General features: G+C 48.5%; 1 protein-coding gene and 1 long non-coding RNA gene across 2 annotated transcripts in view; both read left to right on the top strand.

Annotated features, from left to right (window-relative positions):
- LOC310851866 overlaps window positions 1-27,751 on the top strand; it is a 151,084-nt gene that overhangs the window by 45,951 nt on the left and 77,382 nt on the right. The window lies entirely within an intron of this gene.
- TGFB1 (transforming growth factor beta 1) lies at window positions 243-27,545 on the top strand. Its single transcript, XM_083754094.1, has 7 exons — window positions 243-1,502; window positions 16,886-17,040; window positions 18,092-18,218; window positions 20,878-20,955; window positions 24,349-24,499; window positions 26,267-26,423; window positions 27,202-27,545. The coding sequence occupies exons 1-7, from the start codon at window positions 1,115-1,117 to the stop codon at window positions 27,358-27,360; spliced, it is 1,215 nt and encodes a 404-aa protein (XP_083610220.1). The 5' UTR covers window positions 243-1,114; the 3' UTR covers window positions 27,361-27,545.

The raw sequence follows: 27,751 nt of genomic DNA, 5'->3' as shown, positions 1-27,751 counted from the left end.
TACTGTTGAAAATGATATGTTAAAAAAACTAATAAAAATTTATATAAAAAATAAAAATAAAATAGGAAAAGAAAAATTTTATATAAAAAATAAAATAAGAAAAATAAAAATAAAATAAGAAATGACAGTGTGAGACTGTGGGTGGTGTGTTTAGTCTTTACTTTAGTCCTGTGCGTGTGTGAATAAAAGTTTTTGCCGCTCTTCCCTTTTCCAGAGAGAGGCAGTTGCCTCAGCCGCAAGGGGAAAGAGGAAAGAGAAGCGGAGGAGCCAGGCAGAATAAAAGAAAATAAAAGTTCTCCGGCTTTTGCCACAGTAGCTGTCCAGCTGCCTTGCTCCCCAGCGAAGGAGTTATATATACAGCAGTGAACACCCACCTCCTTCACTTCCTGGGTGGAGCTGTCGCTGGGGAGAGGCAAAAAGACGGCTTTAAAAACCTCCAAACCCTGCAGCCAGCAAGTCCCAACAGGAGTGGTGAAATTACAGCCTTTTCTGGCAAGGAAGACAGAAAGGCCAGCTGGCTCCAGGGAGAGCGGCGGCAGCAGCGATCTTGACGGAGGAGCGCAATCGCCTCGGGATGCCCCAGTCGTGACACCGGATTTGGCCCGAGTCTTCTGCAGCCAGCCACTTCCCGGGCAGACCCAAGCAATTCTTGGCAACCTCTGAGAGGCTCACCCTGCCAAGAACACGATCCCTCGAACCGAAAACCGGTTACAGACAGAGCCTCGACCTCCCCGGCGATGGGCATTTGGGCTGCCACGGCCGGGTGCCAAGGCTGAACGTGGGCACCTTCCAAATCGCCAAGCACATGGGCTGCATCGAGGCTTCGCCAAGCGTAAGGTGAGTCTCCTCCGCTTTTGAAAACCGGCAGCCCAGACTTTGGAGACGGTTCACAGATCTGAAACCGGTTCGAATCCGAAACCGTCGCTTTATACTTGAGGGACTCGAAGGTGAGTGGGGCTTCTGTAGGAAACAGCCTACTTTGTCAGATGCAGGGAAAGAACTGAGAAAACAGCAAGAAACTAGGGCGGTTCTTCTTCTTCCCCCCCTTCGTCTTGCTTTCCCCACCGCTCCTTTTTGGCACCGAGAGCAGAAGCGACAAGGGGGTGGAGAAATCATGAAGATGTTGGTTTTGAGAGCCTGCGGCTGGCAAAGTCTTTCTCGGTGTTCGCGGGCCGCCGGCTGGCTCTTCCTCCTGCTCCTGGCGCTGGAGCGCCTCTGCGCGGCTCTCGCCTTGTCCACTTGCAAAACTCTGGACATGGATATGATCAAGCGCAAGCGGATCGAGGCCATTCGGGGCCAGATCCTCAGCAAGCTCAAGCTGACCAGCCCGCCGGAGGTGGAAGACCCCGATTCACGGGTGCTGCCTGAAGACATTGTAGCTCTGTACAACAGCACCCTGGAAGTGATTCGGGAAATGACGGCGGAAGAACCCAAGGAGACCCCCCAGGAAGAGTACTACGCCAAGGAGGTGCACAGGTTCAATATGCTTCCCCCGAACCACGGTGAGACCACGGGAGAGAAAGGGGGTGTTTGTATCTCGGAGGGCAGGCCATGAGGTCTACTGGTTAGAGCAGGCCAAGGAAACAGGGCTAGGTTGGTGTGTCCCTGCCCCCGACCCTGCTCCTATTCCTTTAGGAACAGGGTGACATCCAGAAATTCAGTTTTCCCCCCACTTAAAGGGAAAGTCCTCACCCCTTTGATTTCTCAGCTTTTAGGCAGAGGTGCAGGGCCAATTTAGAAAGCTGGCAACCGACTCAAAGGTTAGGCCGGGGTAAGGTGCGATCTGCTGGCAAATTCGGGGCACCTGCCAGGTATTTCATTGCCTGAGACTTCGAAAATAGCGGTGGAGGGGTTGCTGAGCACCTTGCAAGCTGCTATAAAGGGCTGAGAGGCACCGATGGATGGCCTTGGGGCAGTGGCTTGCACCCAGGCCACCCACTGCTATTTCCCAGGCCTCCGAATATTGATTTATAGTAAAAAGGTTAATTTAAAGAACGAGAGAGAAGGAAATATTTGTTACTTTGCACTTAGGTTTAGCGATGCAATGGAGCAGGATTCTCACCCAGAGTTTAAGCAAGACTTTTTTTTTTTTAAAAAAAGCATTCCATGTGTAAAATGGCAATAAATATCGCCAGAGAATATGAGAGGAAGAAGGGGTTTGGGAAGAGGGGTGAGAGGTTGGTGCGTTCCTAAGATGTCGATACAAACTGGAAAAGGATAAGCATCGCCTCTTATGGAAAATTTTACCTTTGACCCTAAAACCTGGAAGCTTATTTAATTCTCCAGGACTTGCCACCAATGCCTTGTGGCAAAGGGGTTTCCCCTGAGGTGGCCACCTTTTTATTCCGGCCCTGCTCCTGTGCAGCATCCCGGCAGGCGGAAATTCAAAAGGTGGAGCTTTTCCTGAAAAACGGTGGGAAGAGATTTACCTCTTAACTGTTCTGCAGGCCAGGCTCTTAAAGGCATGGAGCTGGGGGTGCAAACCTAATGTATCAAAGGGTGCAAGGAAATTGCACAAAGGAAATAAAACCAAGAGCAGAGAAGCTGTTACTAGTTCTGGTCATGGCAGGAGATGCTCACCCTCTGCCTGGTCCTAGGGAGGCGGCGGCAGCAGCCGCTGGAACTTGATGTGAGTTGATCTGATCATTGCAACCACCATATGCCAAGGTATCCACGATGAGGGCCAGCCCTTGATACAGGGTTGGCATTTAAAAACATATATATTATTATTATTTCAGGAAACTGGGGCAGGCGGAACTTGGTCAGTCAGTCTGGGGCAGTGGGACCAGGCAGAATTTGCTGCCTTTTGAGCTGACAGTACTGGCTGCCAGCCAGAGTGCAGTTTCATCAGGGACAGCAATGCATTCTGGCAGAAGAGGGGGGACCCAGTTCAGTGGGGAAAAGGCAGAGAAGCCCCCTCCCCACTGGACCCCCGGAAACCATAGTGGCCTCTAACTGAGACCCGGAACTGCAGCTACTACAGTCTGCAGCCAGGCAACACTGGGGTTGGACAGACCCACTCTGTGAACTATAAACTTATTCTTAAGCAGCCTAGGTTTACACCCATGCTTTTAATTCCAGAGGTTTGGGGTGGAGGGTAGGGAAAGCTGCCGGCATTTGGTCACACGAGAAGTGGTCTCTGTACATACTCGGAAGTTATAAATAAGCCATTCTCCCAGACAGGAGCCTTGGCGTTAAAAATAAAAGGACCCGATTAGGGTTTTTTAGGAGAAGGTTTAAGGCAGGTGAATAGTGTCGTGATTAGAGTCGGTATGGCCTTAATGTGGATTCAGGTTGTATCGTTCCTGCCTCTTAGCTGCTGCTGTTGGCTCCTGAGAAAGAGAGAAAGAGAGAGAGAGAAAGCCATTGCCTCTAGTTTCCATTTCCTTTCTCTTTGCACATGTTATAGCTGTGTCGGCAGGCGCTCTGTGAAGCCAGGCACCCGTGACAAGTCCTCTGAGGATGGGAGGGAATTGTATGTGTGTGTGCAAAAATCAGCTTTCCACCTGAGGGGGATGGAGCTGGCGGGGAGGGGTCAGTGAAAAAGGAGTTTGGTCGATCGGATCTTGCGATTTCCGGCAAAAACGGCCCAGCAAACACACACACACACACACACGGTTTCAGAGTCGCCTTCGCCACTTCTCCCTGAAGGCCCCTTGCTGCTCAACGTGTTGCAATGCTACCGCACAGCTGCGGGCAGGTCAAAGTTTGCAAATTCCGTTTTGAAAATTCAAGCAGGGGTCCTTTGTTTTCTCCTCAGGGTTGGCTGCTACCCCCCCCCCCCCCCCGCTCCTGGGACTTCCACAGCAAGCTTGACTCCAAACACACACAAACATACAGCAGGAAGAAGTTTTCTCATATCACTGCCTCCCCACGCCAGAAAAGGTTTTGCCTGGTCAGCTCACAGAATCGTAGAATCTTAAGAGTTGGAAGGGACCCGAGGGCCATCTAGTCTGACCCCCTGCAATGCAGGAATCCCAGCTAAAGCATCCATGACAGATGGCCACCCAACCTCTGTTTAAAAATATCTCCAAGGAAGGAGAGTCCACCGCCTCTCATGGGAGTCTGTTCCACTGCTGAACAGCTCTTACTCTCAGAAAGTATTTTTCCGAATGTTTAGTCGGAATCTCCTTTCTTGTAGCTTGAAGCCACTGGTTCGAGTCCTACCCTCCAGAGCAGGAGAAAACAAGCATGCTCCATCTTCCATGTGGCCACCCTTAAGAGATTTGAAGATGGCTGTCATATCTCCTCTTAGTCTCCTCTTTTCCAGGCTAAACATACCCAGCTCCTTCAACCATTCCTCGTAAGGCCTGGTTCCCAGACCTTTGATCATCTTGGTTGCCCTCCTCTGCCCACTTTCCAGCTTGTCAACATCCCTCTTGAAGTGTGGTGCCCAGACTTGGACACAGTACTCCCAAGTGTAATAGTAATAGTAATTTATTATTTGTACCCCGCCCATCTGGCTGGGTTTCCCCAGCCACTCTGGGCGGCTTCCAACAAAGATTAAAAATACATTAAAATGCCACACATATTAAAAATTTCCCTGAACAGGGCTGCCTTCAGATGTCTTCTAAATGTCAGGTAGTTGTTTATCTCTTTGACATCGGATGGGAGGGCGTTCCACAGGGCGGGCGCCACTACCAAGAAGACCCTCTGCCTGGTTCCCTGTAACTTGGCTTCTTGCAATGAGGGAACTGCCAGAAGGCCCTCAGCGCTGGACCTCAGAGTCCGGGCAGAACAATGGGGGTGGAGACGCTCCTTCAGGTGTATGGGCCGAGGCCATTTAGGGCTTTAAAGGTCAACACCAACACCTTGAATTGTGCTTGGAAATGTACTGGGAGCCAATGTAGGTCTTTCAGGACCGGTGTTATATGGTCTCGGCAGCCGCCTCCAGTTACCAGTCTTGCTGCCGCATTCTGGATTAGTTGTAGTTTCCGGGTCACCTTCAAAGGTAGCCCCACGTAGAGTGCATTGCAGTAGTCCAAGCGGGAGATAACTAGACCATGCACCACTCTGGCAAGACAGTCCACAGGCAGGTAGGGTTTCAGCCTGTGGTCTGACCAAGGCAGAATAGAGTGGTATTATTACTCTTCCTTCTCCAAGGAAGGAGAAACCGCCTTTTGAGGGAGTCCTTTTCACTCTCAAACAGCTCTTAGCATCCAACAGCTGTTGTTAAGGGCGCAGAGGCAGGACCAGCAGGAAAAAGTTGGCAACCTGGACATTTGCACCCAGGAAGCCCTAACTCTTAGCTATGCTGGGCTTTCCGCAACCCTAGCTGGGAAGAGCAGAACTCTTGTTTCTTTCCTTCTCACCTTTTACAGAAGTTTGCTCCTCGTGTGGAAAAAACAAGCCACCTAAACGCACCAACAGATGCCTGGAGCTGGGTGGGGTCTTTTTTTGGGGGGGGGGGGAGAGACAGGAGACAAAAGATATATGCTTCAAAAGAAAAGAAAAAAATGTAGGGAGGGCTTTTGAACGAGATGCGCAGGCCCAGGAGGGGTGGTGGTGTTGGCAGCAGGTCTGAAGAGGCCCGAATCTGCAAAGATCGGATCTTTCCCTTGGATCAGAGGATCCCGCATCCACCCAGGGAGCAGCCGTCTCAAGCTTGTTTGGGGTGTAATTACGTGCCTGGGAGTGGCTGGCGCGCTGCCGAAACGGAACTCGGGCCCGCAGGCGGAGGCGGGAACTTGTACGTTTTGTGTAGTCTCTGGGAGATAAGATGGCAGCCTGGGATAGTGCCAGCACGTGCCGGTCGTTTTTGCCAAGGAGGCGTTAGGGTCCTCCTTGCCTTGCCTACGCAAAATCCCCTTTCCTCGGAACGCGTTAGGCCAGGGTAATTGCTGCCTCATCCCCAGTGCGCCTACTCAGGTCAGGGGGCTGTTGAAAGCACAAACCAGTCGGAAAAAAGGTTTTAACAAGTTCGTTCCAAAATCCACTGATGCAAATGGTTGCGTTATGTTGCTGGATAAATCCTGCCCAACCTTCTGTCATTTGGGTGGAAGCAGACGCTCTGAGGCATGGAAATTATGGCCTTTCCCCTTTTATTTACTCAGAAATGAAGAGTGAAAATGAATAGTGTGGTATATCAAATACGTTGTGGATAGTCTCTATAGAAAGACTTCTATAGAAGTCTCTATAGAAAATACGTAAGAAGAAAGTAAGTTAATTTTTGGCAAGGTGTATTACAGTTGTACCTTGGGTTACATACGCTTCAGGTTACATACGCTTCAGGTTACAGACTCCGCTAACCCAGAAATAGTACCTCGGGTTAAGAACTTTGCTTCAGGATGAGAACAGAAATCGTTCAGTAGTGGCGCAGCAGGAGGCCCCATTAGCTAAAATGGTGCATCAGGTTAAGAACAGTTTCAGGTTAAGAACGGACCTCCAGAATGAATTAAGTTCCTAACCCGAGGTACCACTGTATCTTAACCAGAAGTATAGTGCCCCTGTACATGAAGGTTCATGCCTATCCACTTATCATCTGAGGCCCTAAGAAGACTCTTAAAGGTGCAGGAGCCTTTTCTGGAGTGAGAGTAGAAGCTCCAGTTCAGTTTAGCTTCTGCAGTGTTTTAAACCAGGGGTGGCCCTCCAGATGTTTTGGGAATCCATCTCATAGTAAGCTCTGGCCAGTCACAGTCAGGGATGATGGGTGTTGTAGCCTGACAATATCTTCAGGGCTGCAGGTTTCCTGCCGCAGCAACAGAGGCTTAGGAGATTATGCATGTTGGAACTCAAGTTCACCCAGTGACTGAATTTGTAACAGATCTGGGACAGGAGAAAGAAAGGTGTTCTTCGCACAACACAGTTCCGTTTATTGAATCCATAAGGTGTGTTGATGGCTGCAGGCTCAGACACTTTTAAAAGGGAATTGGATTTATGGAACATAGGTCTCTTGGGGGCTATGAACCCCGATAGCTCCATAGAACCTCCAGTTCAGATGCAGTATATCTCTAAATGCCAGGTACCAGGGACGACTGTGGCTTGCATGTCCCGCAGTCTTCTGAGAAACAGCTGTCTGTCTGCTGATGCAACCGCTGGGTGCAAAACTCCATGGACCTGTGGTCTGATCTGGTGTGGCAGTTCTGGACTTCTTTTGTAGTTGCTGACCAAGGACATATGGCATGGGGGGGGGACCCTGCTTTTGGCTGCTGCACTCGCAGGATAGCTGGCGTGGGTTGTGAGAACTTGTGGGTTTTCCATCTCAAGACTGAGAGTGGTATACAGTGCCCTTGTTCCATTAGCACGAGGATTTACGCTTGTGGAACTGAACACAGGAACGCCCTCCCAAAACCAGCTTCAGAAGGTGGGGGGAATCCCACGACAGATTTATTGGCGGGGGGGGGACGACACGGGGAGGAGGAGAGGGGAGACAGGCCCAACTGTACAAGCAGAAAGCCTTGTGCTAAGGAAACGAGTTACTTAACACTACTTTGGATTCAACTCTCTTTTCACTGGAAATCATAGAATCATAGCGTTGGAAGAGTCTATGCTACAGAGCTGCATAGAAGTCCAATCATTCATTCATTTATTCATAGAAGCATAGAATGGTAGAGTTGGAGGGGACCTCAGCGGTCATCTAGTCCAACCCCCTGCCATGCAGGGATCTTCCCCCCCCCCCATGTAGGGCTTGAACCCATGTCCCTGAGATTAAGAGTCTCGTGCTCAACGGACTGAGCTATCCCAGATGCGTTTAGTCTATTTGATATATTTATTTGAATCTATCTCTACCCCATCCTTCAGTAGACAGAAAGTGGGAAAGAGCCCCCACTGAACTCCTGTTGCATATCACCCATCATACTATGAACATGGTTTAGAAAAGTGGCCAGGAATCTGATGCCCTGCAACTCCCATCGTTCTTCACTGTCAGATATGCTGGCTGGCACTGATGGAGACTGGAGCTCACCAACAACTAGAGGACCGCAGTATAAAAAAATTCCTTCCAGTAGCGCCTTAGAGACCAACTATGTTTGTTATTGGTGTGAGCTTTTGTGTGCATGCACACTTCTTCGGATGCTGCAGGTTTTCCATCCCAGTATCATCACGCCCTGGATTTTTTTTCTGCAGTGCTGAGATCCTGACCCACCACCCACCTGTCGACACAGGGCCCATTCCATCCTGACCCACCTCCCACCTGTCGACACAGGGGCCGTTCCATCCTGACCCACCTCCCACCTGTGGACACAGGGCCCATTCCATCCTGACCCACCTCCCACCTCTCGACACAGGGGCCGTTCCATCCTGACCCACCTCCCACCTGTGGACACAGGGGCCATTCCATCCTGACCCACCTCCCACCTGTGGACACAGGGGCCATTCCATCCTGACCCACCTCCCACCTGTGGACACAGGGGCCATTCCATCCTGACCCACCTCCCACCTGTGGACACAGGGGCCATTCCATCCTGACCCACCTCCCACCTGTGGACACAGGGGCCATTCCATCCTGACCCACCTCCCACCTGTGGACACAGGGGCCATTCCATCCTGACCCACCTCCCACCTGTGGACACAGGGGCCATTCCATCCTGACCCACCTCCCACCTGTGGACACAGGGGCCATTCCATCCTGATCCACCTCCCACCTGTGAGCACAGGGGCCATTCCATCCTGACCCACCTCCCACCTGTGGACACAGGGGCCATTCCATCCTGACCCACCTCCCACCTGTGGACACAGGGGCCATTCCATCCTGACCCACCTCCCACCTGTGGACACAGGGGCCATTCCATCCTGACCCACCTCCCACCTGTGGACACAGGGGCCATTCCATCCTGACCCACCTCCCACCTGTGGACACAGGGGCCATTCCATCCTGACCCACCTCCCACCTGTGAGCACAGGGGCCATTCCATCCTGACCCACCTCCCACCTGTGAGCACAGGGGCCATTCCGTGCCCTTCCTCAGCCCATTTGGTTGGCACATTGTGTGCTCAGAGGACCTCATTTGGTACAGAGGCTGCCAGCTGCCGATTCCTACTCTAGGGATCCATTTCTGGTGAATTGCATCCTCCCCTCTGCCCCCTCCCCCCCCGAAAGAGCCTGGTGTGATGATAAAATAGCACGCCTGGAAGTTTCTGCAGAGTATCCTTCCTTCAAACAGCCCCTTGGAACAGGGGGAATTGGAGTTTTGGGCAGTTGGCAAAACAAACAACGCAGAAGGCTCTGGGGGAGGGGGGGGAGGTAGCAGCGCTGCTTGACTTCCCTGTTTCGACAGAAGTCAAGCCACCCACATTTCCCCAGCGTGACTTAACAGTTGATCCACGTGGAAAGTTTAAGCAGGTGGGCGGACCGGAGCCTGGCTTCCCCGGGGCCTTTCCCTACGGGAAGAATGGCCCCCTAAGTAACCAACTTCTGCTTGCGGTCCAGCTTACTCCTTTCTGTGGTCGGCTCCTTTCCTGGTCCTGCCGCTTCCTGGCCTGCGGCAACGGCCTGACACTAGAACTGTGCTGAAAATTCAACGCAAACACCCCTTCATTTTCCCCAACCATTCTGCATCAGTTAACGAGGAAAGAAACGGCGCTTTAAAATTATCAGAGGGGAGAGAAGGCTCCCAGTGAAACTCTCAGGTGTGGTGCAGGGTTCTTGATGCAAGGACTTTTCCTTCTGAGGTGGCACAGAGGGGTTCATGAGTGTCTTTCATTCTATAAATTGCTGGTCCCTGGGTGCCCATGCGTCAGTCAAAACCCAGGGGAAGACTTCGTGGAGGTCAGGAAGTGTGGGCTGCAGAAAATGCTTGCAGGGTAGAAAATGGCACCCACTCTGCCACTTTGCAATGATGAAATAGGCTTGAAATCCTGCACCAACCCCAAATTCTAAATAAGTTATAAAGAAAGTGCCCTGAGAATGAAAACGCCACGAGGAATTTGCTCCTGTGAGATGTTACAGTGGGCATCAACATGGCTGGCTTAAATAGAAGATTAGACAGAAGCAGAAGACCAACTGCAGGAATTACGCTGGTCTGTGACCGTAATAAAGTAAATTCATTCATTCAGTTGCAGGATAGCACAAGTAGGCCCTGCTTGCAAGATGCTGGAGCAGATGGTCTATGGCCTGATCCAGAATAGCTCTTATTATGTTCCTATTGCCAGATCCTTCTTCCGGATACAGAAGCACCAGGAGTATCTGGATTTATGGAATGCGAAACCCTTGCCTCCCTGTTTACATGAGAAACCTATACGCAGCCTTTTAGTACTTTGCCTCCAAAGTGGTTTAACAAACATACCTAAGCCAGTGCAAATGAACTGAGTTCAGCAGCACACATTCGGAGTAGAAATGGTTAGGAATGCACTGCAAGAGATCAACAGCAGTAGCCACAGAGCTATAAGCCCTACAGGCAGAGATTAAATACAGATAAATCCAAAAGACGACAGAGGAGGCCATTTCTGGTAGCCACCCAGTCTCTATTGATTATCTTGGTGAGTTTGCTGGTTTTTATGGGAGAAAGCCGCCTAGAAACGCCATTCAAAGCTTCATAGTCTTATCCCCATTTTACAGCTGAGAGAAACTGAGGCTGCCAGACACCATGAACCACTCACAAGGTCACAAGGACAGTAGATAGAAACCGATCTCGTCCTCTTATCTCTGGAGATGTAACACTGGAAAGTCCCAAAATAGCTTGAGAATTTCCTTAGCCCGATAAGCTGGGGCTGTTCAATGGAGACAGCCTTATCTCTGTCTTTGCAGCTGTAAAACATAAATCCTCAATTTACAAGAGACCACAGCCTCCCTCCGCAAGAGTCATGTGGAAACGAAAAGCGTTGACTGCACCAAACCTTGAAGGAGGGAAGTGGAAGTCTGACAGTCAGGTTTCTTCTGAATACTGCTGTTGGAGCAGCGTTGAGACGGGGGGGGGGGGGGTGCTGAGGACTTTCCACTGAGGTACCCCAAGTTAGACACAAAGAGTCTTGGGCCATCTTAAAGGCTATCATACAATGTACTGTGGCTCGAGGTTTTGTGGACTCAAACCCACTTCCTCAGGTGCGTGAAATGAAATCTTAGCTGGCAGGTACAGAAAAGAGAAAACTTTGAGGAGGTGGGGAGCGAAATGGCAGGGAGATGCAAAAATTATGGCCGACGATAGCCAGGTTTGATTCTTCATTCTTGGAGATGAGTCAAGTTTAGGGTGTGTATACGTCTTTCGAAAGAACTAGGACCAGGTTTTTATTCTTAATAGCATCATCAGCTGTCTCCTTTCTCCTTGCCACCCTAAAACACTTGGACTTTTCAGGGCGCCTTGATTTGCAGACCATAGCAGGTTGTACTATTTTATCTCCACACCAGCAAAAAGATTTGGCTGTCGATTTCTACAGATTGCTGCTGGTCTGCCACTAAGCTTTTCCACCCCCCTAGTCAGCTGACAACCCAGCAACGATGGCTAGTGATAGAGAATCGCAAGTTCCTCGTTGTATGTTTAATGTTTTGTGATCTGCTATGAGAGCTTATTTGATCAGGATAGAAACAGAAAAGACTACCTTCATTTCTTCTTGGGCCCCTCCTCCTCTCCCTTTGTTGCTGATAAATTTTAAATAATAAAATTTAATTCTTACCCTTTCAAATGGGAAACAGCAAATGAGTAGCAGCATATACACCATACCTTTAAAGCACATTCAAAGCATATTCCTCCCCCCCAAAATAATCCTGGGAATTATAGTTTGCTAAGGGTGCTTGGAATTGCAACCCTGTGCGAAGGTAAACTACAGTTCCCATGATTTTTATTTTTATTTTGCAGGGGGAGGAATGGTCTTTGAATGTGCTTTAAAAAGATGCTGCCTACAAAGCCGTACCAGCAGATTTTTAAAAATTAAAGAAAGCACCATCCTAACATGCAGACAGGAATTAAGCAAGTGAAACTTTCCCTCCCTATTTGCATTTCCAGGCCAGGAAAATCTTAACATTTCTGATTGCTAAATTAACTAAATTTCTGCTTGCCAGCCTGCTGTTAATGGGGCAAGAAAGAGATGTGGGCCGTAGAACCAGAAGAAACCGTGAGACAGGGCGCCTGGGAAAAGTTTCCCCAAAACAAGAATTTCTGCTGGCCATGCAGCTATCAAATGTCTCTCTCCTTCCCCCGACTTTTGCTCTGAACTCCACGTTCACTTAAATGCAAAATGGGCATACTCTGTTCTCCTTTGCCAAGCACTGCATGCTATATATATATTTTTTTTTAAGGGGGTGGAATGATGATGAAGAAAGGGATCTTTCCCCTTAAACATCACAGTCCTTGTCCTGGAGATGGGAACTTGCAGGGCAGCTGATTTGACCATGTATGTGGGACGAGATGGGATGAGGAGCTGGAGTCAAAACTTCTTTGATCCTGCGAGGAAGAGAAGCTTAAAAATAGACTCTTCCTGTACCATAAATAGATGCTGTGTCAGTGTCAGACGGCTGCAAATATGGGGCTTCGTTTTGGGGTGTGTCTGTGGCCTGTGGCAGTTTGCTTTCAGAGAGAGGGAGAGAGAGCCTGCAGAGGGCTGGAGCTGAACCAGAGAGCCCTGGGTTCAAATCCCCACTCAGATAGAAACTCCCTGGATGGCCAAAGCATCCTATTTCTCTCTCTTAACCGACCTTACTAGGTTGCCGAATGCCAGTCCTGCTTGCTGCAGCAAACGGAGGAGGGTAGGTGAAAGGAAATCCGCGGCCAGGTTATGGGAAGAAAGTTAGGAAGCCCCTAAGGAAATTAAAAGCATCACTTTATGTCCCGTTGCTTTTAAACTCTGGAACGGAAGTCCCAGTCAATTTAGTGCAGAATCTAAACTGATTGGCAAGCGGACAAACGCCGGCTCCCTCAGCCAATAAAGTGAGATGAACGCCACAACCCCAGAGTCGGCCATGACTGGACTTAATGGTCAGCGGTCCCTTTACCTTTACCTAAACACACAGAGGGATGCGGGTGGCGCTGTGGTCTAAACCACAGAGCCTAGGGCTTGCCGATCAGAAGGTCGGCGGTTCAAATCCCTGCAACAGAGTGAGCTCCTGTTCCTTGGTCCCAGCTCCTGCCAACCTAGCAGTTTGAAAGCACATCAAAGTACAAGTAGATAAATAGGTAATGCTCCAGCGGTAAACGCCGTTTCTGTGCGCTGCTCTGGTTCGCCAGAAGCAGCTTAGTCATGCTGGCCACATGACCCAGAAGCTGTACGCTGGCTCCCTCGTCCAGTAAAGCAAGATGAGCACCGCAACCCCAGAGTCGTCCACGACTGGACCTAACGGTCAGGGGTCCCTTTTCTGTTTTAAACACACAGAGGACCTGATTTCTATGTATAAAGGAGCAAAGTCTGCTTGCAGTGTGGCAACCTTGCTCGCCCTCAGCCCCAGGATCTGTGAAATGGGGAGAAGGATAATGTACCTAGCAGGCTCAAATTGTTTCTGAAGTTGCACTTGATGCAGAAATATGCAGTTAGCCATTCCTGAGTCATGGAAAAGCATGGGGAGGCCCATACAGAGGCAGGGGTCATAGGGTAGCCTTCGCCACTGCAGATATTTTTGCCTATAACTCCTAAGGCTTGGGTGAATGAGAATTGTACAATGGTACCTCGGGTTAAGTACTTAATTCGTTCCAGAGGTCTGTTCTTAACCTGAAATTGTTCTTAACCTGAAGCACCGCTTTAGCTAATGGGGCCTCCTGCTGCTGCTGCGCCGCCGGAGCACGATTTCTGTTCTCATCCTGAAGCAAAGTTCTTAACCTGAAGCACTATTTCTGGGTTAGCGGTGTCTGTAACCTGAAGCGTATGTAACCTGAAGCATATGTAACCTGAAGCGTATGTAACCTGAAGCGTATGTAACCCGAGGTACCACTGTAGTCCAAAATTTATGAAGTTGGCAAAGGCTGGCATGGGATTTAAATAAGAAATTCATTTACAAGCAGGTTTCCAGAGCTCCTGCTTGGCTCTTGTTTCTGTTATTGATGTACGCATTAGGATGTGGCGTCTTCCTGGAGATCTGGAAGCAGAAACCTGGGATCCGCCCAAGCAGTCCCCTCTGGCGTTTCGGATTGCCCATCGCTATTAATTGACTCCACTCTCACATACTTCCGATATTTGACCCTCCAGAGGCAACAGAATCCTGCCAGGGAATCTGGGCTGGAGTTTGGCATAGCTGCAAAGAAGAGTGGTAGGGTGTGGAAGAGGAGGTTGCCAACTTTTTTATCTAGCCCACGCTCCTGTGCTTTTTAACTTGCCACTTGCTTCACAGGTGTCAGCAGGTCCTGATGCTTATCTGCATGAGGCAAAAAAGTTTCTCCCTGCTGATTTCCATGCAACAAGTGATTTAGAAGGGCATAAAGGTAAAGGTAAAGGGACCCCTGACCATTAGGTCCAGTTGTGACCGACTCTGGGGTTGCGGCGCTCATCTCGCTTTACTGGCCGAGGGAGCCAGCGTACATCTTCCGGGTCATGTGGCCAGCATGACTAAGCTGCTTCTGGCGAACCAGAGCAGCGCACGGAAACGCCGTTTACCTTCCCGCCGGAGTGGTACCTATTTATCTACTTGCACTTTGATGGGCTTTCAAACTGCTAGGTTGGCAGGAGCTGGGACCGAGCAACGGGAGCTCACCCTGCCGCAGGGATTCGAACCGCCGACCTTCTGATCGGCAAGTCCTAGACTCTGTGGTTTTACCCACAGCGCCACCCGCATCCCTTATAAGGGCATAGAATCAGTCTAATCTTGGTTTTTCTCTCCCCCCTGGTCAGTTGGCAACCATGTGATAACTTAGGGTATCTACATGTCATTGGAACAGGCAAGGGCAGAAGGTCCTGTAGCCTGAGGGGTGAGGGCACACCAAATGAGAGACATCAAAAGTCAATGCCAGCCAGCAAAAATAAATAAATTAAAATGCCATTAGTTTTGATTGTTCCTCTTCAAAAAGGAGAACTTCCAGAGGACTGGATTAGAATGTTTCTGGATCCCAGCTTCCTCTTCCTTTGCCTTACTTGCAGGTAGATTTCTGTTGAATGTGGGAGCATTTGAAAATGGTTTGCAGAATAGTAGAAAACCTTAGGAAAATAAGACAATTGTGATATGCTAGGATTGAAAGAAGACAGGAGTGCCTGGCGTGCTCTTGTGCATGGGGTCACGAAGAGTCGGACACGACTAAACGACTAAACAACAACAAATGATTGAAAAAGAAGAGTGCAGTATATCAAAGACAATTACGTAAGAAGAAAGTAAGTTAATTTTTGGCAATGTGTATTACAGAGGCAGGAGCCAGAATTTCTGGGCTCTGTGGGAATGGAAGAGGAACCAAGATACAGTGGTACCTCGGGTTACATACGCTTCAGGTTACATATGCTTCAGGTTAAAGACTGCTAACCCAGAAATAGTACCTCGGGTTAAATACTTTGCTTCAGGATGAGAACAGCTCTGGCAGCGCTCTGGCAGCGTGGCAGCAGCAGGAGGCTCCATTAGCTAAAATGGTGCTTCAGGTTGAGAATAGTTTCAGGTTAAGAACGGACCTCCAGAACGAATTAAGTACTTAACCCGAGGTACCACTGTATTCTTTTGATGACTGTTTGCTTTTTAATCTCAATAAAGCATTAAAAGTAAAATAAAAAGAAAATGGCTTGCGTCAGAGTCCTTAAACCCTAACGCAAGATGAGTGCCTGTATCCTTAAACATGGCACAGACATATAAATTGAACATATAAGCAAAGAAAGTTTCTCCCACAGAAATAGGGGTGCAGCAGGATTTAAGTAGTCTGTTCAGTCTACATTTAAAGGTGAACTTACCTAATCCACACTGTCTGAAACAATACCTGCATCGAAATTCAGCCGTCCTTTGAAATTCACAGTGCTCTGAATTTTGCAATGCAGTTCTCCACCCGAGTACAGTGGTACCTCGGGTTACATATGCTTCAGGTTACATACGCTTCAGGTTACAGACTACGCTAACCCAGAAATAGTGCTTCAGGTTAAGAACTTTGCTTCAGGATGAGAACAGAAATTTTGCTCCAGCGGTGCGGTGGCAGCAGGAGGCCCCATTAGTTAAAGTGGTGCTTCAGGTTAAGAACAGTTTCAGGTTAAGTACGGACCTCTGGGACGAATTAAGTACTTAACCTGAGGTACCACTGTAATTGGAACAAAAAATGCATCTAAAGAGGTGGAGTTTGCATATCAAATGCCTACGTTGGTGAAAATGACAGGAAAAAATCCTGAAGATTGCTTTGCAAAAATGTGTGCGTTAGGCAAAACTGCACACAAAAGTATGTACGGCATATCCAGAGGAAAATGCTGGTGAATTTTCATGAGGACGTACCGTATTTTTCTTTCTATAAGATGCTCCCGCGTATAAATCGGCTCCTATTTTTGGGGACTCCAAATTAAGAAAACATCCCTCAGCTCTACCCATGTATAAGACGAGCCCCAATTTTAAACCTACTTTTTTGGTTAAAAAAACCTAGTCTTATACACAGAAAAATACGGTATATATCTATATGTAGATAGATATCGCAAACCCCTGTGGAATTGTAGAAAACCAAATATTATAAAACTGAGAAACTGAGAGGAACCAAAATGGACATATTTGTGCATCCCTACTCAGGAGTCAATTTTTTTGTCTTCATTGGGGCTTACTCTCTGAGCAAGTGTGTTTATGGTGTCCAAATCCAGCAGCCCTGTGACCCTCCAAAGCTCAATTTTGTTTTCCATTCTAATTGTAAGTTCTGTTTTTCATTTCGTTTGTAAATTCCTAACATTCAGCGATTTGCAGCTCAACTCTTGCTGGGATGTTAATCGGGTTGCCGGGGAGTTCAGACGTCGGCTGAAGCTCTTGCAAAGCTTATATTCTCTTGACACCTTCCAAAGGAAGAAATACGTAATTTGGTCGTGTTTGAAATGGAACCAGCACAATCAAACACAAAACAACTTAAGACTCCTCTCCTATTCTCTCTGTGCAGAAGGCTACATACCAAAGACACCCTACTCTGTCTTCTTCGGGTTCAACTTATCACACATCCGGAAAACCCTTCATGACTCCAGTCTGCTGTACCGTGCTGAACTGAGAATGCGCATTTCTGGAACGGTTCAGGATCAGCGATTGGAGCTTTACCAGGTACGATGGGAAAATGCTATCGGAATTCAAAGATGCCCACAAGTTGTACCCTCTCGCCCGGAAACTGTTCAGACTGTTTGGAGATGCTTATGGTTATTTGTGGGTGAAAGGAGGAAATTTCTCGGCACATGCTCAGAGGCATTTCTTTATTTGCTCCCAGGGACAACGGCTGATTTCAAAGACAGGTCCCCTGGATCATTGCTAATGATCGTTCATTCATATTAAACCCTAGACAAGAGCCGGGGTAATATTGCTTGCATTCTATCCCTGAGAATGAGGGGGGTGGGGTGGGAAGAAATTGAAATTTCTGATTTTGAAATCAAAATGAAGGCACATTTATGCAAATTATGTTCATTTGCAAAAGAGAGAGAGAGAGAGAGAGAGAGAGAGAGAGAGTATGTATTTGTTTGCCTGCATTAGTCTGGAGTATTTCAGCTGCAGAAATCAAAATATTGTGGGGAAGAGGTGTCTGTAGCGAGGGAACTGGAATCTAGGAATGTTTAGGGAAGCTTTTAATGTTTAATAGGCTATTGTATTTTAATATTCTGTTGGAAGCCGCCCAGAGTGGCTAGGGAAATCCAGCCAGCTGGGCGGGGTATAAATAAATTATTATTATTATTATTATTATTATTATTATTATTATTATTATTATTATTATTATTATTGGAAATCTCTCGGCATATGCTCAGAGGCATTCTCTTATTCACACCCAGCGATGATACTTGATTTAGAGGACAGCGTCTATGGATTATTTCTAAGGATCCTTCATTCATATTAAGTCCCAAACAGGAGCCAGGACAGGATTGTTTGCCTTCTAATATTGACATTTGGAGGGACCGAATGCCCAATTCATTGTTCCCCTAGCTCTTCTGCAGATGTTGCCCCTGATTTCTAGTTCTGCCCCAAAAACTGGAACCTTGAACTAGAAATTAAGCGTAGCATTTGAATTCAAATTGCTTCAGCACATCGTTCTGTCGAACAATGAACCATGCTGGGTCTTAATGTCGGAGATGGAGAGACTGCTTTGTTTACACTTACCCTTTCCGTCCAGGAGCAGATCCACTCGATCAACAGCACTTGGTACTACATGGATGGGCGGGTGGTGAAGGTGAAGAACGAGAAGGAGTGGCTTTCGTTTGACGTCACCTCCGTCCTCCGGCATTGGCTTGGAAGCACAGGTAAGCCAGGAAGTGGCTAAAGGTGTGAGCGGGGCAGGCTCCGAGAGTTGATGGCAGCTGGAAAGAGTAATTCGCTTGGGGGAGAGGAAGAACAGGATGTGTGACAAAAGAGGACAATGGTTAACTAGGGGCTAAAAAGTGGTTTGTTGGAAGAACTGAGCCTAGCCTGCCGGAATAACCACAGTTAGTTCTCTGCCAAGTTTGTTGTTGACTCGCAAACCATGCCGCCTTTAGCACGTCCAAACCCAACAGCCTTGCTGAACTGTGGTTTGTTTGGCCCCTCGATCCCAGACACCTGCCGGGTTACAAAGGCATTGTTGTTGTTTAGTCGTTTAGCCGTGTCCGACTCTTCGTGACCCCCTGGACCAGAGCACGCCAGGCACTCCTGTCTTCCACTGCCTCCCGCAGTTTGGTCAAACTCATGCTGGTAGCTTCAAGAACACTGTCCAGCCATCTCGTCCTCTGCCGTCCCCTTCTCCTTGTGCCCTCAATCTTTCCCAACATCAGGGTCTTTTCTAGGGAGTCTTCTCTTCTCATGAGGTGGCCAAAGTCTTGGAGCCTCAGCTTCAGGATCTGTCCTTCCAGTGAGCACTCAGGGCTGATTTCCTCAAGAATGGATCGGTTTGATCTTTTTGCAGTCCATGGGACTCTCAGGAGTCTCCTCCAGCACCATAATTCAAAAGCATCAGTTCTTTGGTGATCAGCCTTCGTTATGGTCCAGCTCTCATTTGCAAACATCACTACTGGGAAAACCATAGCTTGAACTATACGGACCTTTGTCGGCCAGGTGATTTCTCTGCTTTTAAGAGCAACTGAAAAAGAAGCCAAGCGTTGTAGGGCTACAAGTCCCATCATCCATGACCACTAACAATGCTGGTGTGGCTGATGGGAGTTGTAGTCTAACGACATCTGGAAGGCCCCACATTGGCTATCCGTGGTATAGTACATGTCTGACAGGAGCAGCCAGCTTTCACACAAACTAGCCTGTTTAGATGATGTGTGATTTGTTGAACAAACCACGGTGGAAGGAAACCGTGGGTTGAATGTTATGTGCAAGCCCATCCATTGACAGATATATCTTCTTCCAGATTCAGGTAGATAGTTGTGTTGGTCTGACATAGTCGAAATAAATTAAAAAAAAATGTCCAGTAGCACGTTAGAGACCAACTAAGTTTGTTCTGGGTATAGACCAACTAACTTTGTTCTTGGTATAAGCTTTCGTGTGCAGTGTGCATGCACACGAAAGCTTATACCCAGAACAAACTTAGTTGCCTCTAAGTCCTAGTCGCTCCCGCAAGGCAGTGCCAAGAGGCTTATTTCCCCGGGGACTAGAATTGTGGGGCAACCTCTCCCTGCTTTGCCTTTGTGCCGGAGGTGAGAGGGGGGGAAAAGGGGCTGGGGAAAAACAAAACAATGCCGCAGTCCGCTGAGTCGGCACGCCACGCCCTGGGCACCCTGCCACCGTGTTTTGGAAGGAGCCAGATCAAAAGTGCACATGCGTCAGGCACACTTGCCCTGCGCCACTCCTCGGCTGCATTCTTTGCACAGGTTGCTGCTGAAAGGAGAGGAGAGGAAGGCAGGGATTGTGATGTTGCAAGCACTAAATTTCTTGCGTCCGTCTACCTGCAACTCACCCTCTCTGATCTCAAACCCCTTTTTGCCTTAGTAAGTTGAAGAGGGGATGACAGTCATCAGCTGCAGGAATGGGTAGAGAAATATTGGGGGTGTGGTGATTTAGAGGAAAGATGGGGGTCATATTGAAGAGAGCCCCCCCCCTGCCCAGCTTCTGTGTTGGGCAGGGTTGCCCACAGATCAAAGAGAGGCTCAGATCTTGCCATGCTTCAAGCGCCATTCTCTATATTTCTTAAAGGTACCGCACAGAAGTTTTATGTGAGTACCTTTATGTTTGGGGAGGATGAACTTGCATTAAGGCAAACCTACTACTCCGAGTTCTTGGGATGAAGGGCAGAATGCAAATAAATAATAATAATAAACTCACGCTTTCAGAAACAACACACAGACAAAACACAGCCGCTGTCGTTTTAAATTTTCACAGCGCAGTTTCCCCAGCCATGTAACAATCACAGAAATAGATAGGTGCGCTAAGGTGACATAGTGCGTGGGTACATTGCTGAAAACAGCTTGGGGGAAAACTGCGTCGTATTAGGTGGAAATTGTTTGGCAGAAATAAGCACGTCAGACAAAATTGCACATGGAATTGTGTGTATTGGGAGAATTTTGTGTTAAAATGCTAATGAAGTCTCATTAGGACTTTTAAAAAACTGATTTGGAGATCTGGAGAACTGAATTTCAGATTGTATTCCTGTCACAGATGTTAATGTTCCTATGTACGTGTTTGCCACTTTTTTTTTTTAAGGCAACCTCCTTAATCAGACACCCAAAACTTTGTGTAAAGATTGGGGATCGGGGAGGAGCAACCAACAGACATTGTCTGCAGCCAACTTCAGCTTCTGAATTGTTCTCCCGTACACACATGGGCTGAGCTCCGGAGGAGAGAGACACACTTGGATTTAATGCAACAAACGCCTGTCTTCAACTTGTTGTGTGTGCCTCTGGGGTTGCGGGTTCAAATCCTTCCGCTGCTCCTGCTGGGGCCTATGAGCACGGCACCCCAAAATCCATGTTGTTTGTATTTCAGAGCCTCTGGGAAGATTTCGCCTCAGCTCCCACTGTACCTGTGAAAGCGGTGTGGAGGAACTGAAAGTGGAAGTTGAAGGTAAGAGCTAAGGAATGGGATCAGTGCCCTGGTTTTCCAGGGATGGCTCTCCATCCCTGTTTCAATCCCGGAACATCCCTATTTCCCCTGCCAGCGCTGTCAGTGAAAAATGGGGACAAAAAAATGGAGGGGTTGAGGAGGGTCAGTTGTGGGGGGAAGTGAGAATTGTGGAATGGCAGAGTTGGAAGAGACACCAAGGGTCATCCAGACCAACCCCCTGAAATGGAAGGAAATAGGAAATGTCCCTATGTTGTAGGGTTTACATCTAATGCCGGTAGTGCCAGCTTTATTTATTGATTTAAATTCATGGCCCGTCCTTCACCCTTGAAGGCGATCCATGGTTCCTAGCCCTGATGGCTATAAATTGCCTCCACGGTTTGAGGCAGCAGTATTTCTGAATACCAGTCGTTGTGAATCGCAGGAGGGGAGAGATCTCTTGCGCTCGGATCCTGCGGGCATCCGTCCGGCCACTGTGAGAACAGGAGGCTGCTGGACGAGGTGGGAAACAAGGCCAGATCTTGCAGGCTTTTCTCATGCTCTCAGGCCCCACCAAAGGCTCTCTTCGGTCCCTGTCTGGCATCTCCCTCGTCACTTGCCTGTCAACAACTGGTAAGCGCAGGCTCGGCGGATTCCGCCTTCAGGACGAGACTTGCCTCCTTCTGGGAATCGGGCCTAGAGAACTTCCTCATCCTCCTGACACACATACCTGCCATACTTTCTGCCCAGGGTGGGGTTGTGTGTGGGGGCGCCGTGCCAGTTCCAGTGACACTTTAGTCACGTGATTCAGCTCGATGGGAACCTCCTCTAGGGGGCAGCATGAAGCACGTGCACCCGCAACACACACACACACTCTCCTTGCACACGCAAGCTAGCACACACCCGCTGTGTTTCGTCAGGTAAAAATAGGCTGCCGTGCTGACGGCAAACAGCTTCACCATCGGATCGCAGAAAGGGTGGTTCTGTCGTGCTTCTGGCGGCTGGCACGCTCCAGAATTTCAGAACGCTTCCCTCCCTCAATGCACTTTCCCCTGCAGCACTGTTGTTTCACACCTGCGCACCTGACTCACTTTACTTACAGCATATATCCCTGCTGTGCCCATGTTTTTTGGGCTGTGGGTTCGCAACTGGTTGTAGGGAGGCAAGCACAGCGGTGACTCTGAAGCAGAGGTCGGCAACGTGAGGCCCATGGGCCAGATGCGGCCCACAAAGACAGTTTTACCGCCCCACGAGCTGCCCCCGAACTGAGCTGCCTGCTCAGCGAGTCCCCCCCCCCCCCCGCGCTGTGCTAAACCGGTGGAGCACAGCACAGGGACTCGCTGAATGGTGCTGGAAATTGCGTCTGCACATTCACAGGTACCAGAAATCTGTGCAGCAGTGGCGTAGCGTGGGTTGTCAGCACCCGGGAGAAGGCAAGTAATTTGTGCCCCCTAACCCGTGGATTTGCGCCCCCTAACCCTAACCCCCAGATGTTGCGCCCAGTGCGACCGGCCCCCCTGGCCCCCCCACGCTACGCCACTGCTGTGCAGGCACGATTTTCAGCATCTGGGCATACGCAGACACGATTTCTGGCACCGCGCTGCGCCAGTCCAGCCCACAGATGATCTCTGTGGGAGTGATCCAGCCCATGACTAGTAAGCCTTGCCAACCACTGATCTGGAGGGTAGGACTCGGACCAATGGCTTCATGTCACAAGAAGGGAGATTCCAACTAAACATCAGGAAAAAACTATCTGACAGTAAGAGCTGTTCAGCAGGGGAACAGACTCCCTCAGGAGGTTGTGGACTGTCCTTAGAGGTTGGACAGCCATCTGTCATGGATGCTTTAGCTGAGATTCCTTCACTGCAGGGGGTTGGGCTAGAAGACCCCGTCATCCCTTTCCAACTCTATGATTCTATGACTCACACAGGGGTGCGGTGGGCAGCCTCTTTGGCAAATTGCTGCTTTTTGACTCCCAGGAGCCTCCAGCGCAGTTTAGGAACGACTGCCTTCCCACTTGTGGGCCAATGGGATAGGCAAACTTCCTGCTCCTCAGCACTCAGCATTTAATTCCCATCACCTATCCTAGCATGGGCAGCAGAGTGGGAAAGAATGGTGAAGTCAGCGCATCTGACCCCCTGAAGGTCTCGGACACCCTCTTCCTCCACAATTGCACCCGTCACCCCCCCCCCACATTCCTGATCCCGGTGGGCACCACATAAGGTTGCTGGCAGAAAGAAACAAGCCAAGTCAGTAGGGCAGCACAGCCTTCGCCCAACCTGCAGCTGCCCTCCTGATTTTAGTACCCCCATATATACCTAATTCGAAATATAAACAACAATAAAGCACAAAGTAAAATTTCATTTTTTGAGATGAAACAAGTAACCTACAGTAAGATGGAAAACAATGTTTATTTTTGTGGACTTCCACTTCCTTTACATTTGAATTTTTCTCTCTCTGATTTTTTCTAATGGCACAGTCAGATCCTCAAAGCTAATCTTATGCAACACGTCTGCATCTATACTTAGTAGAGGGAAGGCAACCAGCTTGCCTTGTTGCATAGTCGCCCTGTTGGGATTTCTAATTGACTTCCGTTGAGAAACCCAGCTCTCGGTTGAGCAGCTTGTGGCCATTAATGTGGGGAAAAAATCTGGCCATGGGAAATTTCTGCGATGCCCTGAGCACATGCTTATTTTGCTTAACGGTTCATTGAGAGCTCTGCCCCCACCCAGACAAGGAAGAGGAATGGTCAAGAGACCAAGAAGGCTTCCCAAAAGGAGGGTTAGGGGATGGGAACAGCGTCAGTGAGGGCTTGGGCCTAGGAAGAGTCTGGGGTGGTAAATGGCATTCCAGTCAGTGCCGCTGGAGGGTATTTTCCCTGCCTGCCCAGTTCCTGTTCCCAAGCCATGCTGTCGGAAACTGGTACTCTGGGAAACATTTGATCGATCTGATTTATAAAGCGCCTTCACCCTTATTATTATTTTATTCATGCGCTTCTAAAGGGTGGCGCTGTGGGTTAAACCACAGAGCCTAGGACTTGCCGATCAGAAGGTCAGCGGATCGAATCCCCGCGACGGGGTGAGCTGCCGTTGCTCGGTCCCTGCTCCTGCCAACCTAGCAGTTCGAAAGCACGTCAAAGTGCAAGTAGATAAATAGGTCCGGCGGGAAGGTAAACAACGTTTCCGTGCGCTGCTCTGGTTTGCCAGAAGCGGCTTAGTCATGCTGGCCACATGACCCAGAAGCTGGACGCCGGCTCCCTCGGCCAATAAAGCGAGATGAGCGCCGCAACCCCAGAGTCGGCCACGACTGGACCCTAAAGGTGCCACCGCAAAGTGTTTCACATATGGCAGCATCCAGATGGTTTAAAACAAACTAAAGCCCTTGCAACACGGCTAACGAATTCTTGTCTGTTTCCAGGCACCAAATTAAGGAGGGGTGATCAGCAAGGGATCAGCCAGGCTAAACAGCAGCCCCCCTATCTTCTGGTGATGGCGATGCCCCCCGAGCGGGCAGACCACCTGCAAAACCGCCGGCAAAAGCGAGCAACAACCATGGACTATTGCAGCCAGTAAGTGGCTTCTGGGTTTTTTTGTGTGAGACTCTTTCGCTGCTGAGAGCCTCTTTGGCTATAAATTGGGGTGACAGCTCAGCTGGTAAAGCATGAGATTCTTAATCTGATGTTCATGGGTTCTAGCCCCACGTTAAGCAAAAAGATTCCTGCATTGCAGGGGGTTGGACTAGATGATCGCTGAGGACCTTCCAACTCTACAGTTCTGTGCTTCTATGAATGAATGAATGAATGAATGAATGAATGAATGAATGAATGCACTTCTATGCAGCTCTTTAGCCAAAAATACTTCTTACGAAAATCAGTGTTAAGACAGTCCCCGCCCTAAGGCTTACAATCTAAAAACACATCCTCCTCCTCATTGTTTATTAAATTTATATGCCACCCTTCATCCTAAGTTTACAGGGTGGTTTAAAATATTAACAAAACAAAAATGAATACCATGATAACAAACAAAAGCAATATTTATTAAATTTAGAGACCGCCCTTCATCCTAAGATCATAAAAACACAAACATGAATACCGTAATAACAAACCAAAACAACAATGCACCCATAGTTTAAAAGGCCATGGGTAGTTTAATTAGCCTGGGAGAAGAGGAATGTTTTTGCCTGGCACCTAAATATATGTAAGGTGCCTGGCGAGACTACCTCGAGAGAGAATCCCACAAATGGGGCCACCACAGAAAAGGCCCATTCTCGTGTTGCCACGCTCCAGATCGCTTGTGGAGGAGGAGGCACACGAAGAAGGGCCATGGAGCAGGATGAATTTCCCACTGCACTCCTGGCTGGGTTTCAGGATCTGTGGTTTTGCGGCAGCTAGACTGGTGACTGGGAGCGGCCGCCGAAACCATATAACACCGGTCCTGAAATACCTACATTGAATCCCAGTACGTTTCCAAGCACAATTCAAAGTGTTGGTGCTGACCTTTAAAGCCCTAAACTAAAGCTACCAGAATTTTTTCAATGAATCCAGGGACACTTTTCAACTTCAGTTGGAATGATAGTGGAAATGATAGGAGACTGATTTATAAATCCGGGGACTGTCCCCTGGAAATGGGGACATTGGGTAACCTTACTCCTAAATAGCCTTGGCCCAGTATACCCAAAGAAAAGTCTCCACCCCCATCGTTCTGCCCGGACACTTTGGTCCAGCTCCGAGGGCCTTCTGGCGGTTCCCTCCTTGCGAGAAGTGAGGCTACAGGGAACCAAGCAAAGTGCCTTCTTGGTAGTGGCACCCCCCCTGTGGAACACCCTCCCACCAGATGTCAAGGAAATAAACAACTATCTGATTTTTAGAAGACATCTGAAGGCAGCCCTGCTTAGGGAAGTTTTTAATGTTTGATGTTTTATCGTGTTTTTTAATATTCTGTTGGAATATTAGAGTGGCTGGGGAAACCCAGCCAGATGGGTGGGGTATAAATAAATAATAATAATACAGTGGTACCTCGGGTTACATACGCTTCAGGTTACATACGCTTCAGGTTACAGACTCCGCTAACCCAGAAATATTACCTCAGGTTAAGAACTTTGCTTCAGGATGAGAACAGAAATTGTGCTCCGGCGGCGCGGCAGCAGCGGGAGGCCCCATTAGCTAAAGCGGTGCTTCAGGTTAAGAACAGTTTCAGGTTAAGAACGGACCTCCGGAACGATTTAAGTACTTAACCTGAGGTACCACTGTAATTATTGTTGTTATTATTATTATTATTATTATTATTATTATTATTATTATTATTCTCTCAACTCTTTTTGGGTTCTTCCACTCCAGGTCACCAGAGGAGAAGAACTGTTGCGTGAGGCCCTTGTACATCGACTTCCGCAAGGACTTAAAATGGCGGTGGATCTCCCAACCCAAGGGCTACTATGCCAACTTATGCATGGGTGCCTGCCCCTATCTCTGGAGCGTGGACACTCAGTATAGCCAGGTGAGGACGTAAAAAGCTCCTCAGCCCCCCTCTCCCGAAATGGCTTCTGACTCTTGCATCTCACCCCACTTCCTCACACACAACCCTCCTTTGGGGTTTGTTTTGAAGCATTCCAAAAACTGCTTTTAAAAAATCTCAAAAGCAGGAAAAGGAAAGCAACAGAACGGTTTCATAGAAACAGATGCAAAGACAGAATTCGGCAATGAACTCTTCTTCTGGGTCAGAGAAAGCCTGGGGGAAAAATATAATTCTCTACAAGGCGTCTGGAAGCAACTGGTAGACAATTCTTTGAGGACGGCAGGTGGGAAGGGCATTCGATAGGCCAGGAGCAACGGCAGAAAATGCCACTGTCCTGTGATGTGCTTTACTGCAATAAAAATGACTGTATTTTTTGCTCTATAAGACTCACTTTTTCCCTCCTAAAAAGTAAGGGGAAATGTGTGTGCATCTTATGGAGTGAATGCAGGCTGCGCAGCTATCCCAGAAGCCAGAACAGCAAGAGGGATTGCTGCTTTCACTTCGCAGCGATCCCTCTTGCTGTTCTGGCTTCTGAGATTCAGAATTTTCTTCTTCTTGTTTTCCTCCTCCAAAAACTAGGTGTGTTGTGGTCTGGTGCGTCTTATAGAGTGAAAAATACGGTACTCGTGCAGTGCCATGAGTGAAACTTGGCAGCCATGCGACCTCTGCTTTCCTGAAAACTTGGCCCTCCCGCTCCCTAGGGTGATCAATCCGCCTTGTTACCTTTCCAGAGACATATTTTCTTATTTTGTTTCGATAGGTCCTGTCTCTGTACACCCAACACAACCCATCTGCCTCAGCCTCGCCCTGCTGCGTCCCATACGAGCTCGAGCCTTTGGGGATTGTGTACTACGTCGGCCGCCAAGCCAAGGTGGAGCAGCTTTCCAACATGGTGGTCAAATCCTGTCAATGCAGCTGAGAGAAAAGTACTTGTGGACTTGGGATGTCTCTTCTGGGCGAGTTGGAATTAAAAAATAAATCAATCTGAGCGGGGAAGGAGTCAGGACTGGAGAGGGACACAGACTCCCCTTCCCCTCTAACAAAATCTTTTTCCAAAACAAAAAACAAAAACAAAAAATCAATAAAAAGCCTCATTTGGTGAGATTTATTATTATTTTGTGAATTTATGGGGTGCTTTTGTTTTTGCGGGGGGGGGGGGGGCAGGCATTGAGAATCTATCAATTCCTTTTAATTATTTTGCTTTATGTATTAAGAGAGAATTATTTAAAGAGGTTATCTCTTCCTTGCCCTGCCACCCTACCCGGCTCGCCCTGTACCCAAATCAATAATTTGCTATTTTATGGGCGTTG

This window comes from Podarcis gaigeae, assembly GCF_964106915.1.
Source record: "Podarcis gaigeae genome assembly, chromosome: 8".
Lineage (NCBI taxonomy): Eukaryota > Metazoa > Chordata > Lepidosauria > Squamata > Lacertidae > Podarcis > Podarcis gaigeae.
The sequence above is the reverse complement of the archived record's forward strand: the minus strand, read 5'-3'. Positions and strand labels throughout refer to the sequence as shown.